The sequence below is a fragment of the Cajanus cajan genome, chromosome 3 (genome assembly GCF_000230855.2).
Source record: "Cajanus cajan strain Asha chromosome 3, NIPB_CcT2T_4, whole genome shotgun sequence".
Lineage (NCBI taxonomy): Eukaryota > Viridiplantae > Streptophyta > Magnoliopsida > Fabales > Fabaceae > Cajanus > Cajanus cajan.
This window is the reverse complement of record NC_138519.1, coordinates 72,244,542-72,263,926: the sequence shown is the minus strand read 5'-3', so window position 1 is coordinate 72,263,926 and position 19,385 is coordinate 72,244,542. Positions and strand designations below refer to the sequence as shown.

At 36.7% G+C, this 19,385-nt stretch overlaps 1 protein-coding gene across 1 annotated transcript; it reads right to left on the bottom strand.

Annotated features, from left to right (window-relative positions):
• Window positions 1-11,815: 11,815 nt before the first annotated feature.
• LOC145956455 (uncharacterized) lies at window positions 11,816-18,358 on the bottom strand. The gene is made up of 6 exons (XM_083072056.1): window positions 17,866-18,358; window positions 15,126-16,150; window positions 14,539-14,663; window positions 12,799-13,167; window positions 12,507-12,601; window positions 11,816-11,822 (listed from the first exon to the last, which is right to left on the bottom strand). The coding sequence occupies exons 2-6, from the start codon at window positions 16,147-16,149 to the stop codon at window positions 11,816-11,818; spliced, it is 1,620 nt and encodes a 539-aa protein (XP_082928182.1). The 5' UTR covers window position 16,150; window positions 17,866-18,358.
• Between the last annotated feature and the right edge of the window lie 1,027 nt (window positions 18,359-19,385).

Below are 19,385 nucleotides of genomic sequence, written 5' to 3'. Positions count from 1 at the left end.
TTTCATCTTCTGGAACTGATGCAGAAACCAATACTTAATGTTGCACGGCAAGTGCCCCCACAATGTTGAACTATTGTTTTTTAACAACATTAAATTTCAAAGGCTCTTATCTCGGTTTAACTCAACCTAGGTTTTTGTTTCAAAGGTTTTGAAGAATAAATATATTGCACATCTTCCTGCACCATGTGATGTGAACAGGAATAAAATTATTTACTCTTTCATATGGAAAACATGATGTGGAGTATGATTGAGATTCAACTCATTCCCAATTAATTAATGAATTGCTTCATTTTCACAAATCAAGTCACGGATTTAATAAAATTCCCAACAAACTTTATCTCCTGCCCATCTAACCCAACTAATGGGATTCATACAAATGTTAATAATTAACCAACAAGAGTTAAGTAATGAAAGAGGATAAAATATGAAAAAGTTGAAGTTGAACTAAAAGCACACCCTATTGGGTTATGTAGACCATGATTGTAACCAATGTATTAAATATTTGAAAGTCATTGTCGAGAGAAAGGGGAAAAGTAATAATCCCCTTTGCAATGTTTAAATGTTTTGTGTGCTTTTACACGCAACTGCGTCGTGTCGCCGCACGCTATAATGATTTGAGGCTTTTTTTTTCTCATCTTCCAATTTTGAAGTGACTTGGAATGAGAGGGATTGCTTTGGAGTTTGTCAAACCCACCAAAGTTATGTTATTCGTTTTCTATTCAATTTTGTTTTATGGACACAACACAACAACTGGGTGAGAAAAATAACTATAAAAGATTAAAAATAAATAGGGTTGTTTCTTTTACTGATTTTTTATTTACATTTCATTTTATTTATGATATTTAGTATATATTTTAAAATTTTCTTTATCCTTTTGTTCATATCTCATGATCAAGAAGAAAATTTTTTTGTAGGAATTTAATATTATTTGTGTATGGAGAGGGGAAATATTAAAACGGAAAAAGATGGATTTAGTTTTCAATGACTTGATGTTTTTGAGTAAGAAAATTAATATGATTGTCAATGCTTACGATGCACGCGCCTTCCTACGCCACATAACGTTTATTACTATATGGTTTTATATAATGTAACCTATTAATTATCCAATTTCCCAGATTATGTCATCCACTAGCTAGCTAAAAGCATTAATAAACAAATCCACTCATTTAATTGCAAGAATATGAGATATTAAATTCACAAATGATTATTGTTTTTCTTATTTAGACGATGGCAACAACAATATTCAAATATTCTCAAATATTAATGTCACGATAAAAATTTTCATACACTTATCTTTTAATTTTACCTTTATTTAATCATTTGATTATTGTTCTCATTTTTAGAGTAAAATGTTTCTTTTTTCTTTCGCATGTTTGCACTTTCAAATCTAGGCATGATACTTTTTTTTCCTTTCTCTCGTGACCCACCTCTCTGCGATAAAATATTTTTTTTAAGTTTAAACTCTTCGATATAAAAATTTAAAACACATATTCTAATTTAAATGGATGTAAAAAAAAGTTATTTATATCTATTCAAATTTTGAACCTATGTAATAAGGACAATTTACATTTATTGTTAATTTATTTTTTAATGTAAATGTATTTTTTATCATGCATTTTAAATTGTTTTATAAAAAACACGTAAAATATAATACTTATATTTTATATCTTTGTTCAGTAAATGGTAACTTTGCAAATTGCTCCCCTAGCTCCGTCCCCAGATGTAAGATATGTTTTTTTACATCCATTATTTTAAAATTGACGTAAAATAGTTGTTTCAAATTGTAAAAAATGTTACCATGTCCTTCTATACATTGATTGTTAAATTGTCAATACAGGAAGAACGATGGAAAATCATGCTTTTGCAGTAGTGAAGTAATCATTTATTCTCTATTTTTTATCTCGTTTTACTATTTTATAGGTTAAAAATGAAAATTAAAAATAAAATTTTAATTTTAATAATATTAAATATTAATATTATATCGTAATTAATGTGAAAATTAGAATCAATATTATAATTTTACTAATTAAGTAATGAACATTAAATATGCTAGATTAAAATTGTAGATTTTACAAAATTAAAATTGAGGATTGGATATTATAGTTGGATAAAAATTATAATTTATTTCCAAAAATTATAATTACCAAAAAAAAATTGTAACGAGCCGCTATCATTTTTATGCTCAGAAAAATTGCGCTAACTACACTAATCTTCTAAAATAAAATATTAAGCTAAATAACAAAATATACATATAAAGGAAGTGATAAAAAGAAATTAAATGTTTATATAAAACTATAGTACTATATATATACAGTCATCCAAAATAATACTATCCTAGTGTTGGTCAAGCACACTTAGTCAGTTACTCCAACAGTGACTCTAACACTATGACAAAACATTCAACGCCTTAGCTAGGGATGGTAAAGTGGGCTGTGGCCTGCGGGCCGGCCCGTTGGCCTGCCAAAAATTGGCGGGCCGGGCCCATCATTTCAAGTTGCCAACCCGCCAACCTGCCGAGCCAAATAGCGGGCCGGCCCGCCACAACCCGCCGGCCAGCATATATATTTTTTTAAATTTAATTACTTTTATGTTTATTTTATTTTGATGTAGAAGATGAGGATGAAGATGATCAAGAAAAAAAGTAGAGACATCTTCTTCTAAGAGAGCTTCTAATATTCTTAAAATAAAAATTTAAAGTTAATTAACTGTATTTAAACTTGTTTTGTGAACTATCAAAAAATTTAGCTGTGTAAGTTTATAATTTGGTTTTGATTTTGGTGTAAATGGACTAATTTCTATTTGATTTTGTTCTAAGTTTGTAATTTGTTTTTATTGAACATATATTATGTACAATATGTATGCATTTTTAATTTCATATGGTTATATTTATTTATTTGTAGCAAAAAAATTTTCTTTGAACATAAAATATTTTTTTTTCCATTTTATTTTATTTTTATTTTTGTATGAGGGCTGGCCCGCCAACCTGCCAGACCGTCCTTAGGCGGGGCGGGCCAGCATCTCTAGCCCGTTTTACGTTGGCGGGCCTGCCTGGCCCGGCTCGTTTTTGGCGGGCCAAAACGGGGTGGGCTGGCCCGTTTTGCCATCCCTAGCCTTAGTTGTGGCTGCATCAACTTCAACCTAACCCTGACCTACTCCCATATATAATATAATCATCTCAATCCATCCACATGGAAACAAAAGGGTAAGCTAGAGTTCAATAAACAACCATACAAGAATAAGAATAAACATCTATGCTACTCGATTATCGAGTCATCAAATCATGAAGATAAACACCATATACTTCATCATAAAAATAATCATGCAATTGAGCAACACATGAAAGATATTAATGCATATCTATCATCTAATGCTTCATCACGCATTCACTAAGGAAATCTCCCTAACAATAGAGTAGTATAAGTGACATCTCATCCTATCGAAATCACCTCGACTATTTTTACACTCGAAGCGCCTTGTTGGGTCAACAACAAATCAGGATATCAAATCCCCCTAGGTGTTTACTCAGATAGTGTCACTTACACACTTAGAAGTTCGATTCCACTGTCTAGAATAGTACAGTTGGGTATAAGCTTACCACAACCTTGACATGCATTACCAAGTCACTTATACATTTCGCCCACTGCCTATCTGCTAAAAACCACACAACCTTCCCCAATACTTAGTTAATGGAATAACCCTCGATCTCATACTCCGCTCTAACACTAGCTAAGGACTTAGAGGATACTCACCCAAACCTGTGGCCTATCCAAGCACCACTCTCACCCAAAATCAGTGGCCTATCCAAGCACCACTCTCAAGAGACTCTATGTGAGCTCTTCTAGTTCAAAAATATTTTTTTCTTTTTTCTCAAGTCCTAGGCTAGACACATGCCATAAGGCATCATAGGAAAACAATGCATCATACATCATACATGGTCAATCCCCCATTATGATCAATATCATCCTCATATACACATACATACATATCAAATCATGTTTAGACATTCATATATACCATTCCCAAATATACATATGAATCAATCAACATTTTGAAACATATATCATGTATATGAATAAATTATTAAACATCAAAACATGCAAAAGAATCACAACTCAACCAAAACAACAAAATACAATTCAATTCCAACGAAGCTTAGCTTACGCCCAGCCTAAGCTCAACTTGAGAGCTCTAGAGCTCTCTCACGCCCGACATCAGGGTACCATGCCCGCGTCAGTCTGGCCGAAACTCCACTAAGAAATCGTGCCCGGCATAACTTACCTTGCACCTGACGTCTCAAAGTTAGAGAATCCCTAGGGCATTCATGCCTAGTGCAACCAGCCTTGCGCCCAACGCCATATCAGTAATGACTTACCTATACCACCATTTGATATTGCACCTGACGTAACCTTCTTCACGCCCAATGTTATTCATCTAGAGGTCCCAATTTTAATTCACACCTGACGAGACTAACCTTGCGCCTGACATGAATGCGAAATAGCTACCCTTGATAAATGTTCGCTCAGCACCGTGAAGGTGCCCCGACATAAATTCATATAGTGGCACTCCAATTTCAAAAATTTGCACAAAACATGTAATTTCAATAGCACTAACCACATGCAATCCATATATCCCAACAAACAAACCTCACACACTCCAAAGATACCTTAAAAATCAACATACATTCATCAGATGCACCAAAATCACAAAACCCCATTTTAGCCCAAAAATGCTAAAACCCTCAATCCAACAGAAAAAATCCCAAATCATCCATTAATTGAGTTTCTAAACTCACATGCAACCAATCAACAACATCCTAGCTTCTCTCACCTGAAGATTGCCACAAAATCAGCCAATAAAAAGAAGAAAGAGAAGAATTCCTGAAGCTCAACATACAGACTTCAATCAGCCAAAATCAAGCTTTCTAGCCTGAATTCAAAGAAAAGATAGAAGAGAATAGTAATTTAGAGAAGAAGTGAAATCAAATAGAGAAATTTGGGAAAGAAAGGAGCTCACAAACCTATAGTTTTTCTCTCTAAAACTTCTCTCTAAGTTTTCTTAAGAATGAACTTAAGAGGTTCTATTCTAAAAAAGAACCTTATATAGATTTCTCTCTAACTTCCATCAAATCCTAAACAATTAGCTTACAACGTATAGTATTACAAAAACATTCGGTAAATTGTACGAATAAAAATTATATTTAAATTAAAAAATAAATTTTATATACGGTATAAATTAAATTTTCCTATCTAAAATAGGAATTTATAATTTTAAAATTTTAAATTGATTTATTCAAACAAAATACTTAAAAAGAATTAAGTTAAAACGATTCAACTTTCTAAGCATTTCAAATTATCTTAATTAAATCTTAAAACTTCTTATCCAAACACAACTTAAAAACTAGCTCTGAAAAAAAATATTTTTGAAAATAAATTATTTATTTGTTTTCAGTTAAAATAAATATTTAATATTTATTAAAAAAACAAAACATTAATTAGATATTAAATTTTCATTAATCATCATTTTATTTATCTTATTTTAAATATCATAGAGCGTGTTTATTCATTGATTAAAAACATTTCCAAAAATGTAAACCAGGGATGTTGTGTATTTTCAAGTTTATTATGAGTTTTTAAAAATACTTCTCAGGTGTTGTTTATCATTAAGAAATTATATCCTTATTTAACTCATTTCTAATTTTCAAGGGAGAAAAAGTTATATTTCTTTAAAATTATGATTTTAGAAGTTATTTTTTAACTCGTGTAACTCTCATTCCAACACTTAGTTTTTATTTCAATTATTTTAAATTTTAAAAATAATCTTAAGAATATTAAATCTAACCAGAAATAATTTTCAAAATATCCTTAAATATAACATTTCTGATTATAATATTTAAGATTTATAGGTTAGAGTTTAAAATTATTGAAAATGTAATTCTTAAAAACACAAAATCATTTCATAAAACAACCATTTAAGATATTAATAGAAATAATTTTTGTTATCATTCCTTCTATTTTCTCCGGAATTAAACTCAAATTAATATTCCTTACGTAACCAAATAATTGGTTCAAGTAGTTATCAAGAATCTTTGTGGGATGATATTTTGATGTCTTTTATACTCTTGTGTTACTCACCTTACTAAGTGGGCCCACAGAATTGGGTGCTGGCCATGCATTTGGTTGCCTTGAGAAATAATATATATATATATATATATATATATATATATATATATATATATATGTAGGAGGATTAAAATAATATCGGTATAATTTTTTATTGAGTATTACACTATTCAATAATTTTATATTAAATATAAATTTTGTAAATCTAATCGTTAAATGAAAAGTTATTTATTCTTATATATACATACAAAATTTTATATTAATCTAAGATGATTTGATATTTCATTCTTGTAAAACAAATTTGACGTAATATATATATTTCAAAATATACTAAAATATGAACATTTCAAGTTGTTTAATTTTAACAAAATTTGATACAAACATATAAAGCGATATGAACTTTCAATTTAACAGTTAGATTTACAAAATTCACATTTAATATAAAGTTATTGAGTAGTGTAATATTTAGTAAAATTTACACCGATGTTATTATAACCCTCCTCATACACACACATATATATGTGTGCCTATGACCTTAAAATGTGGGACTCTAGTATATTTTTAAGATATTTTAAAAGGTTAATTTATTTATAAAATTATTTTGAATTTAAATTTAAATTTAAAGTAACTATCAATTACAAAAAATTTAATTAATATTAATTTTAATAAAATATAGTAATTTAATTATTATTTTTATTTATCAAATATTTTAAAATTAATTATTTTTAATTATCATAATTAATTATAACCATAATCTTCAGTATCCCTTAATATAAAATACTTAGAGTAATAAAGTTATTAAATACTACTCTTTTTTCTATTTTTTTATTATTAAAAACTTGTCATTTTTCATCCTTAATTTAGTATTGAAAATATCCCATTTTATCTTGGGGACTTACATATTATATTATGTATAATATAATATCCCATTTGTCATATTTTATCTATTAATATTATTTCATTATATTTTATTATAATAAAATTATATTTAAAATTAATTAATAATAATTATTGAATTAAATTTTATTCATCTCAAAATTTTATAATTTTAAGGGTAATTGGTTGAGAATGTCTTATCTAATAGATTCTCACTTTAGAAGTAAAAAAAGAAATAAAGGTTTATGAGCTCCATTATTGGGTATTTGGCATAGGATCTTTGATTCCTGTGCAAAAGTCACCGCTCTGATCGTGTTCATACAGATCGCTTTCCTCTTTACTATTTTTTTTTATTTTAATATTTTAAAAAAATCGTGGGTAAAATCTTGTTGGTTGTTCGGCATATAGAACATATATAATAGAATAATTCTTTACCCTCTGTTGATTCACAAATTTATTCTTAACATAGCCATGAATTTCATTCGCATGTTTCAACTAAACTTTTGCAAGTCAGATTCCTTTCCGTTTTATACGACTTTAATTTTCAATAATCAAAACTCATTTTTTTCTTTATATAGTTCAACCTGTCTAACATGTTTAAATGAGTTAAGTTTAGTTGCAATAAATAATGATGGGTATATCGATATTATTTTTATTCTTTTTAAGACTTTTATATTTTTATATATAAGTTGGACCTACTTATTATAAGTTATTTTATTTAATAATTTATATTGTACATCTTAAATTAAAAATTCTTAATATATATTTTAGTTTTATAAAATTTTTTAAAAATTAACACAATTATTATGAATAACTAAACTCTTATTTAACACAATTACAAATCTAAAATTTAAATTCGAGATTATTCCTTAATTAAGTTAAAACAACATTAAGTATTTTCTTCTTCTTCTTCTTTTTTTTCACGGGCTTTCCACTCTCTTTCGTGATTCATAATCTCAATAATTTTTAAAGAAAGCACTACACATTTTTCTTTTGTGTTGAATTACAAAGGCAAAAAGTTCCAAAGACGAAAAGGATAATAAGTTAGAAAACGTGAGGCATGTACCTTTAGAATATGTACACGTGGGTGTTTTGGGATATGCTTGTTATTATTATCTTGGCATGTTCATATCATATGGCCCAAGCAATAATGTGTGTCCTTCATTATTTGCTCTGGGATGTGTTATCTTCGTCTTTATGCCTTTCCATTCCTTTGGGATCATATGAATAAGCTTCTTAATCAGCTTTTTTTTCGAGCTTAGCACAAAGAAACCAACAAAGATGTGCCCTACATAAACAGGTGTCCCTCCCTATGAAAATGCACCATATGTCCTTTAAGACAACGAATTGATAAGCTACCTAAATATAGCATTTTGCTAATTATCATCTTACGACATAAGAGTGAAACGGATAATGATGAGATTCAAAATGTTTTAAATTATAACAAGAACGTTCTTGAATTGGAAACATCTCAAATATCATTAGAGATTGCGATAATAATATGCCATCGAGCTCTAACTTAGTTGGTTAAATGAACATGTGAGTGTTATAAAAAAAATTGGTATTAAGTTTATTTTTTATTGATAAAAATATATTATATGGAGTAAATTAATGTTCGTCTTTTTGAAAGTGTATGTTAAAATCTAAAAATATAAATGTCCCTCGTTTTTATCTTTTTTTTAAAAAAAAACAAGTGTAATTTAAATGATAATATTAATATATATTTAAGATTTTTAATTGATAATTTAAATGGAAATAAATAATAAAATTTATAGACTTAAATAAAATAACTAACACTTAAAAAAAATTTATTGACGAATATTTACTTTTAAAAACAAAGTATCATCAACATTGTTGGGGAGATTTTACAATTTATATATTACTCAACATGTCAAATTTTAATTAATGTGAGATATCACTTAACATTTGAAGTCCAACACTCCCCCCTCAAGTGTGAGCCCCTTTCACATGGTCATGCTCACCCTCAAGCGAGTATTCAATAGTAGGAAGACTTTCAATACAAGGGATGATTCCACTCTTGGATTTCTTGCTAATTTCATTCGGGATCCTTCTTTGGATCCATCCATTGCCAATTCTATTGACTAATACTCGTTTGTGTAACGACCCGCCACGGTCTCTACACTTAGTGGAATCGCACTACAACTAGTTAACTAAGAGAATATTAAACTGGATAACACATACATACAGGCATAAATATAAAGATCGAAATAATTAAGTTTCTGTATATAAAATATAGCACCATATATGTACAGTCATCCCAAAATATTCCTTAGTGCCGGTCAAGCACTGACAAAAAAAATGTTACCCAGAATGGTAACTCAAAACACGAGACTCAGCTCCTCGTCTCACAACGATCATCTCTACTCCCAAGCTATCCCTGACCTGCTCCCATACCAAGTATGATCATCGCAGTTCCACCACATGGAAAACAGAAGGGTAAGCTAGAATTCAAAGATCAATAATACAAGCACAGAATAAAAATTCTATACTACACATGCATCCCAAATCCTGTCCCTAAGGAACCTTTCATCTCAATCAATCATTCATTCACCAAACATGAAGTCAAACACCACACTTCATCATATTAATAATCATGCAATGAATGCAACTCATGACAGATAGGCATACATATCAATCATCTAATGCGTCGTCACGCATACACCTAGGAGATCTCCATAACAATAGAGCTGTATAAATGACATTCCATCCTACCGAAACCATCCCAACCGTTTTCACGCCCAATGCGCCCGCTCGGTCACAGCTAAACAGGATATATAATCCTCACTCGGGTTTACTCGGATGATGTCACTTACACACTTGGAAGTCCAGATCCACCGTCAGGTATAGCACAGCTGGGTACGGGCTTACCACGACCTTGGCATGCATTAACCAAGTCAATTGTGGAGTTCGCCCACCGACTATCCAGTCAAACACCACACTTCATCATATTAATAATCATGCAATGAATGCAACTCATGACAGATAGGCATACATATCAATCATCTAATGCGTCGTCACGCATACACCTAGGAGATCTCCATAACAATAGAGCTGTATAAATGACATTCCATCCTACCGAAACCATCCCAACCGTTTTCACGCCCAATGCGCCCGCTCGGTCACAGCTAAACAGGATATATAATCCTCACTCGGGTTTACTCGGATGATGTCACTTACACACTTGGAAGTCCAGATCCACCGTCAGGTATAGCACAGCTGGGTACGGGCTTACCACGACCTTGGCATGCATTAACCAAGTCAATTGTGGAGTTCGCCCACCGACTATCCGCAAGGATCCACGCACCTTCCCGAGTACTTGGTTAAGGGAATAACCCTCGACCTCATACCCCGCTCCAACACTAGCTAAGGACTTAGAGGAGACTCACCCAACCCAGTGGCCTATCTGAGCACCACTCTCCCAAATCCAGTGGCCTCCCAGAGCACCACTCTCATATATTAGTGGCCTATCCAAGCACCACTCTCAAGAGACTCTATGTGAGCTCTTCCAGTTCGAAATATTTTTCCTCTCCTCAAGTCCTAGGCTAGACTCATGCCATAGGCATCACATGCAATCATGCATCATACATCATAATGGTCTGCCCACCATCATGATCAACAACCATACACATGTCATAAGACATCACATGCAATAATGCATCATACATCATAAATGGTCTACCTACCATTATGATCAATACATACCATATGAACGTATCATATTCAAACATTCATATATATCATCACAAAGCATACATATGAATCACACCTCACCATACATCATATATCATACATACATGATCTAAAACTTCAACTTTAAACATGCATAAGCATCAATTCATTCATAAATATATTCAAGCACAGTGCCGTCAACTCGTGCCTGGCCTAACACCAACCCAAGAGCTCTAAGCTCTTCCACGCCTGATACGCTCAACCTGCGCCAGGCCTAAAACTATTCAGAGAGTTCAAAATTCTCATCCAAACTAACAAATTCAGCCACATGCAAACAATCTAGCTTCCCTTACCTGAAGATTGGCTCAGATAGCCAAAGACTGAATCAAAAGTATAATTTCCCCTCGAGGCTCAACTCGAAACTTCAGTCCTCCCAAAACAAGCTTTCTAATCTGAAATTCAAGAAAAGACAGAAGGAGTTATTGATCTAGAGGAGAAAAGGAGTTAAACAGAGAAATTTGGGAGAGAAAGGAGCTCACTGACCCAGAGACCTTCTCTCTAAAACTTCTCTCTAGAACCATAACTCCTCACGGCCCCCCCTTCACCCCTATTTATAGGCAATCCGGAGTGGCCAGAACGGCCCGTACCGATACCGGAACGGCCCGTTCTGAACTCCCAGATCACGCACAAAATCCACGCCCAGAACGGCCCGTTCTGAAAACAGAACGGCCCGTTCCGGGACTCATCCAGAACGGCCCGTTCTCCCTCCGGAACGGCCCATTCTCCCTCCGGAACGGCCCATTCTCCCTCCGGAACGGCCCTTTCTCCCTCCGGAACGGCCCGTTCTCCTTCCTAGAACGGCCCGTTCTCCTTGCCGGAACGGCCCGTTCTCAACTACAATATGTAGTTCAATTCAGTAGTGTGGAACGGCCCGTTCCAGTTTGGGAACGGCCCGTTCTAGGCTACTGAATCAGCCTTTTTTTTTTTTTTTTTTTTTTTTTTTTTTTTTTTTTTACAATGTTACAATACTCCCCAACAAATAAGAATTTTCGTCCCCGAAAATAGGCTTACCTGAAAAGAGAAATGGATACTGTTCCTTGAACCGACTCTCTTCTTCCCAGGTTGCCTCACTAGTAGCTGCATCCCAAAGAATCTTCACTAAGCTAATAGACTTGCCTCGAAGCTCTTTCAACTTGTGATCAATTACAGCTATCGGTCTCTTCTCGTAAGTCAAGTTTTCTCTAACTTGCACCTCATCCATCTCTATCACGTGACTCGGGTCTCTGATGTACTTCCTCAACTGTGAAACGTGAAACACATCATGCAGGTTGGACAGAATCGGAGGTAACGCCAACTGATAAGCTACTGGACCTACACGACGAAGGATCTGATAAGGACCAATGAACTTCGGTGTGAGTTTCTTGGCCCTTACAGCCCTTCCCACTCCAGTAGTGGGTGTCACCCTGAGAAACACATGCTCTCCCTCCTCAAACTCTAGAGGTCTCCTCCTCTTATCAGCATAAGACTTTTGTCGATTCTGAGTAGCTCTCAACCTCTCCTGAATCTGTCTCACCATCTCAGTAGTCTGAAGAACTAACTCTGGACCAACCACTACTGACTCACCCTCCTGATACCAACATAATGGAGTCCTACACCTCCTGCCATATAGAGCCTCAAAAGGTGCCATGCCAATACTCGCATGATAACTATTATTATAGGTAAACTCTACCAATGGCAACACCTCCTCCCAGCTACCCAGATGGTCCAACACACAAGCTCTCAGAAGATCCTCTAGTGACTGAATTGTCCTTTCCGACTGACCATCTGTCTGTGGATGATAGGCGGAACTCAACCTCAATCTCGTTCCCAACGCCTGATGTAGAGTCTGCCAAAACCTTGAAGTAAACCTTGGATCTCTGTCAGAAATAATACTGGAAGGCACTCCATGCAGCCGTACTATCTCTCGGATATATAACTGTGCAAGCCTCTCCAAGGACCACCTCTTGTTGACAGGAAGAAAATGAGCACACTTTGTCAACCTATCAACAATCACCCAGATAGAGTCACTGTTCCTAGTTGTCCTAGGCAATCCAACCACAAAGTCCATAGTGACACTATCCCACTTCCACTCAGGAATCTCCATCAACTGTAAAACCCCTCCGGGCCTCTGATGCTCAATCTTCGCCTTCTGACAAGTCAAACAAGCGGCTACAAACTCTGCTATCTCCTTCTTCATACCAGGCCACCAAAAACTTTTCTTGATGTCTTGATACATCTTAGTCATACCAGGATGTATGCTAAGACGACTCATGTGTCCCTCCTCTAGAACAACTCTCCTCAACTCTGAATCACAAGGCAGACAAATTCGACCTCTGAATCTTAGAATCCCATCAGTACCAAGCTCAAAACCAGCTGCCCTCTCAGTACCAAGTAATCCCAAAGTCCTTAACAACTCTGGATCCTGTAACTGTTTAGTTCCCACCTGCTTCAAGAACTCATTAGTTATGGTGATCATACCACAGCTAATGTGATCCTGAACAACCTCCACCTCTAGTCTCAAATCTCGGAACTGTTCAATCAACTCCAACTCCCTAATCATCATAGCCGACATGTGAATGGATTTCCTACTCAATGCATCAGCTACCACATTCGCCTTTCCAGGATGATACATCAACTGGAAATCGAAGTCCTTTAGAAATTCCATCCACCTCCTCTGCCTCATATTCAACTCTTTCTGATCAAACAGATATTTCAAACTCTTGTGATCACTGTATACACTGAATCTCGCACCATACAGATAGTGCCTCCACGACTTCAAGGCAAATACCACAGCTGCAAGCTCCAAATCATGAGTAGGATAATTTCTCTCATGGGTCTTCAGTTGCCTCGAAGCATATGCCACTACTCTCCCTCCCTGCATCAACACACAACCTAACCCCTGGTGAGAAGCATCACAGAACACATCAAAATGCTCACCAGTGTTAGGTAACACCAAAACTGGAGAAGTGGTTAACCGTCTCTTTAGTTCCTGAAAACTCTGCTCACAAGCGTCCGTCCAAACAAAAGGTTGATCTTTTCGAGTCAGTTGAGTCAAAGGCATTACTATTCGAGAAAAACCCTCAATGAACCTCCGATAGTAACCCGCCAACCCAAGAAAACTCCTAATCTCTGTAGCAGTCATCGGACGCTCCCACTGAATCACAGCCTCCACCTTGGCTGGATCTACTGCAATCCCCTCTGCCGATATCACATGCCCCAAAAATCTCACCTCGGACAACCAAAACTCACATTTGGACAGTTTGGCATACAACTGTCTCTCTCTTAACACCTCCAAAACCGACCTCAAATGCTCACGGTGATCCTCCAATGATCTAGAATACACCAAAATATCATCAATGAAGACCACCACAAATCTGTCCAAGAACGGTCTAAAGATCCTGTTCATGTAATCCATGAACACTGCTGGAGCATTAGTGACACCAAAAGGCATCACCACATACTCATAGTGACCATACCTAGTCCTAAAGGCAGTCTTCGGTATGTCACTCTCCTTCACCCTAATCTGGTGGTATCCGGATCTCAAATCAATCTTTGAAAATACTGAAGCTCCCCTCAGCTGATCCATCAAATCATCAATCCTTGGAAGGGGATATTTATTCTTTATCGTTAATTTATTCAGCTGCCGATAATCAACACACAAACGGGCCCCACCATCTTTCTTCTTCACTAACAGTACCGGAGCACCCCAAGGAGAAACACTGGGCCTCACCATCTGTTTCTCCAACAAATCCTCAATTTGTGTCTTCAGCTCTACCAACTCAGCTGGAGCCATCCTATAAGGAGCCACTGATACCGGTCCTGCACCTGGTACTAGATCAATGCTAAACTCAACATCACGCCTGGGTGGCAATCCTGACACATCATCTGGAAACACCTCAGGAAATTCACTGACAATCTCGATCCCAGCGATAGCTCTCTCTGTCTCAATACTCAAAGTTGCAAACAACATGAAGCACTCAGCTCCATCCCTCATCAACTGCTCAGCCTGACCCGCTGATACCAACACCTCATCCTCCAACTGAGGAAACATCAACTCTCTCCGAGCACAATCTATAAGGATGTGATGGGCAGATAACCAATCCATCCCTAAGATTATGTCGATATCCACCATGGGCAACACAATCAGGTTCACTCGGAACCTCCTACCAGACACCTCTATCGGGCATCTCACACACATCTCCGACGTCACCACAGAAACTGAAGCCGGAGTAGACACAAACAAATCAACATGCAAGGAAGATACTGACAAACCCAATCTCTTCACACAATCAACAGAAATAAAAGAATGCGTGGCTCTAGAATCGAATAAAAATAAAACATCCTCACCTGCTGCCTTCCCCTTTCCCTTCACTAAGTCTGATGAAGTAGAAGCCTCTGCACCTGACAATGCAAACACTCTCCCCGCAACTGTAGGTCTGGGTGGCCTCGGGGCACTCCCAGATGAAGTCGCCGGTGTCTGACAATCTCTAGAGATGTGGCCTGGCCTACCACATCTGAAGCAAACATTCCCCGGAAGGGAACAATCTCTCACCATATGTGCTCCTCCACATCGATAACACCGCATCGACTGTGCTCCGCCCTGAGGAGTAACAGGTCGAGGTCCCCTACTAATAGCTCCTCTCTGAGACTGTACAGGTCTGTCATAAGGTCCCCTCTGCTGGTCTCCCCTCCTGGACCCAGATGATCCCTCCTGAACTCTAGCAGCCTTACCGCTGCTACCACCACTCTCCAAACTCTCAACAGTCTTTGCCTTCTCAACCAAGGCAGGAAACTCTACTATGGACATGGGGACTATAACCCTCTTCAGCTCGTGCCTCAGTCCCTCCGCAAACTTTCTACATCTCCAAGCCTCGGATATGGCCTGAGAGTAGAAACGAGCTAGATGCTCAAACCTCATAGCATACTCAGAAACAGACAAGCTCCCCTGATGTAATCTCATGAACTCTGCCTCCTTAGCGTATCTAACGCTATCCGGGAAATATTTCTCCAAAAAGACCCTCCTGAAGCAATCCCAGTCAACAGGCACACCCCTGCTCTCTAACATCTGCCTGGTGCCTCTCCACCAGTACTCAGCCTCGCCCCCCAGCATGTAAACTGCATAAGCCAACTTTCTCTCATCAGAAGATCCTAAAACACTAAAAATCTTCTCCATATCCCTCAACCACTGATCCGCCACATCAGGATCTGAATCCCCTCTGAACTGAGGAGGCTGACATCCCCTGAACTCTGCTAAATCTCTCCCCTCCTGAGAGACCACCGGTCTAGCTGCATCAGCCGCAGCTCTAGCTGCCTCAGCCGCAGCTCTACCTGCCTCCATATGAGCAAAGTGAGCACTCTGCTGCTGCATCGCCATGGCTATCATCTCCATGGCCCTAGCAATCTGGTCATACTGGGGTCTCACCATACTACAAGAATTCAAACATCCTATTAGTAACATAATACCCCCACAATTCACCAAAGGCTAACACATATCAGAGATATGACACAACAGAAACCTAGAAGGATCACTCCCCACATAGTATCCTAAAAGACTCGACCGGCTCTGATACCATAAAAGTGTAACGACCCGCCACGGTCTTTACACTTAGTGGAATCGCACTACAACTAGTTAACTAAGAGAATATTAAACTGGATAACACATACATACAGGCATAAATATAAAGATCGAAATAATTAAGTTTCTGTATATAAAATATAGCACCATATATGTACAGTCATCCCAAAATATTCCTTAGTGCCGGTCAAGCACTGACAAAAAAAATGTTACCCAGAATGGTAACTCAAAACACGAGACTCAGCTCCTCGTCTCACAACGATCATCTCTACTCCCAAGCTATCCCTGACCTGCTCCCATACCAAGTATGATCATCGCAGTTCCACCACATGGAAAACAGAAGGGTAAGCTAGAATTCAAAGATCAATAATACAAGCACAGAATAAAAATTCTATACTACACATGCATCCCAAATCCTGTCCCTAAGGAACCTTTCATCTCAATCAATCATTCATTCACCAAACATGAAGTCAAACACCACACTTCATCATATTAATAATCATGCAATGAATGCAACTCATGACAGATAGGCATACATATCAATCATCTAATGCGTCGTCACGCATACACCTAGGAGATCTCCATAACAATAGAGCTGTATAAATGACATTCCATCCTACCGAAACCATCCCAACCGTTTTCACGCCCAATGCGCCCGCTCGGTCACAGCTAAACAGGATATATAATCCTCACTCGGGTTTACTCGGATGATGTCACTTACACACTTGGAAGTCCAGATCCACCGTCAGGTATAGCACAGCTGGGTACGGGCTTACCACGACCTTGGCATGCATTAACCAAGTCAATTGTGGAGTTCGCCCACCGACTATCCGCAAGGATCCACGCACCTTCCCGAGTACTTGGTTAAGGGAATAACCCTCGACCTCATACCCCGCTCCAACACTAGCTAAGGACTTAGAGGAGACTCACCCAACCCAGTGGCCTATCTGAGCACCACTCTCCCAAATCCAGTGGCCTCCCAGAGCACCACTCTCATATATTAGTGGCCTATCCAAGCACCACTCTCAAGAGACTCTATGTGAGCTCTTCCAGTTCGAAATATTTTTCCTCTCCTCAAGTCCTAGGCTAGACTCATGCCATAGGCATCACATGCAATCATGCATCATACATCATAATGGTCTGCCCACCATCATGATCAACAACCATACACATGTCATAAGACATCACATGCAATAATGCATCATACATCATAAATGGTCTACCTACCATTATGATCAATACATACCATATGAACGTATCATATTCAAACATTCATATATATCATCACAAAGCATACATATGAATCACACCTCACCATACATCATATATCATACATACATGATCTAAAACTTCAACTTTAAACATGCATAAGCATCAATTCATTCATAAATATATTCAAGCACAGTGCCGTCAACTCGCGCCTGGCCTAACACCAACCCAAGAGCTCTAAGCTCTTCCACGCCTGATACGCTCAACCTGCGCCAGGCCTAAAACTATTCAGAGAGTTCAAAATTCTCATCCAAACTAACAAATTCAGCCACATGCAAACAATCTAGCTTCCCTTACCTGAAGATTGGCTCAGATAGCCAAAGACTGAATCAAAAGTATAATTTCCCCTCGAGGCTCAACTCGAAACTTCAGTCCTCCCAAAACAAGCTTTCTAATATGAAATTCAAGAAAAGACAGAAGGAGTTATTGATCTAGAGGAGAAAAGGAGTTAAACAGAGAAATTTGGGAGAGAAAGGAGCTCACTGACCCAGAGACCTTCTCTCTAAAACTTCTCTCTAGAACCATAACTCCTCACGGCCCCCCCTTCACCCCTATTTATAGGCAATCCGGAGTGGCCAGAACGGCCCGTACCGATACCGGAACGGCCCGTTCTGAACTCCCAGATCACGCACAAAATCCACGCCCAGAACGGCCCGTTCTGAAAACAGAACGGCCCGTTCCGGGACTCATCCAGAACGGCCCGTTCTCCCTCAGGAACAGCCCGTTCTCCCTCCGGAACGGCCCATTCTCCCTCCGGAACGGCCCTTTCTCCCTCCGGAACGGCCCGTTCTCCTTCCTAGAACAGCCCGTTCTCCTTGCCGGAACGGCCCGTTCTCAACTACAATATGTAGTTCAATTCAGTAGTGTGGAACGGCCCGTTCCAGTTTGGGAACGGCCCGTTCTGGGCTACTGAATCAGCCTTTTTTTTTTTTTTTTTTTTTTTTTTTTTTTTTTTACAATGTTACAGTTTGAACCAGTCACCAGTCACTTGATTGAACTATCAACTCTTGATATTACTGTTAGAGAGTTTTTACAATAATGAACACTCTACACAATAGATAGTGAGTAAGTCACACAAGTGAGTTTGACATCACAACATATGTTAAAACCTTAAAGCAATAGATAGATGAGTATTTGTCACTTATATATTACTCAACATGCATAACTCTAACTAATGTAGGACTTCCCTTCACACTTAAACTCTAATAAACATATCTTTATATTGGAATCACATTATTTTATTATATTATATTACAATAAAGTAATAATAGATCATTTGATATGAATATAATTGAAGAAAATTGTTCTACTTTAATTAATTACATACATTAAATATTCAAAAGAATAATGTTATTATTTATAATGTTATTACCTGCTAACGGTTTGACTAAGAATAATCATGCAGAGAATACATGTAATACATAAGAGAGAGACCGGCAAAAAAAAATAGAATTGTTAGCAAAATTTATCTAAAAAATTATTGAATGTGCTTAATATTTGACTATAAGAAGCATTTCATGTCTAGTTAATTACTAAAATGTACTTCACCTTGACAACAACGGTTTTATTGTATTTTGCACCTTGATTTATCACACCTTATGCAACATTCTCTTTTATGAAAATAAAAATATTTAACCAAATCATCATTGCAAGTGAAAAAAAAAATTCATTGTATATTTTAATCTTTATCACATCTTTAAGCAAATACCACCAATCATAAAAAATAATAAATGAAAGTTGTCATTATTAATTCACTATATGCACTCTAAATTTATTATAACATGAGTTTAGATATACCTTGGTTTCAATTTTGACAC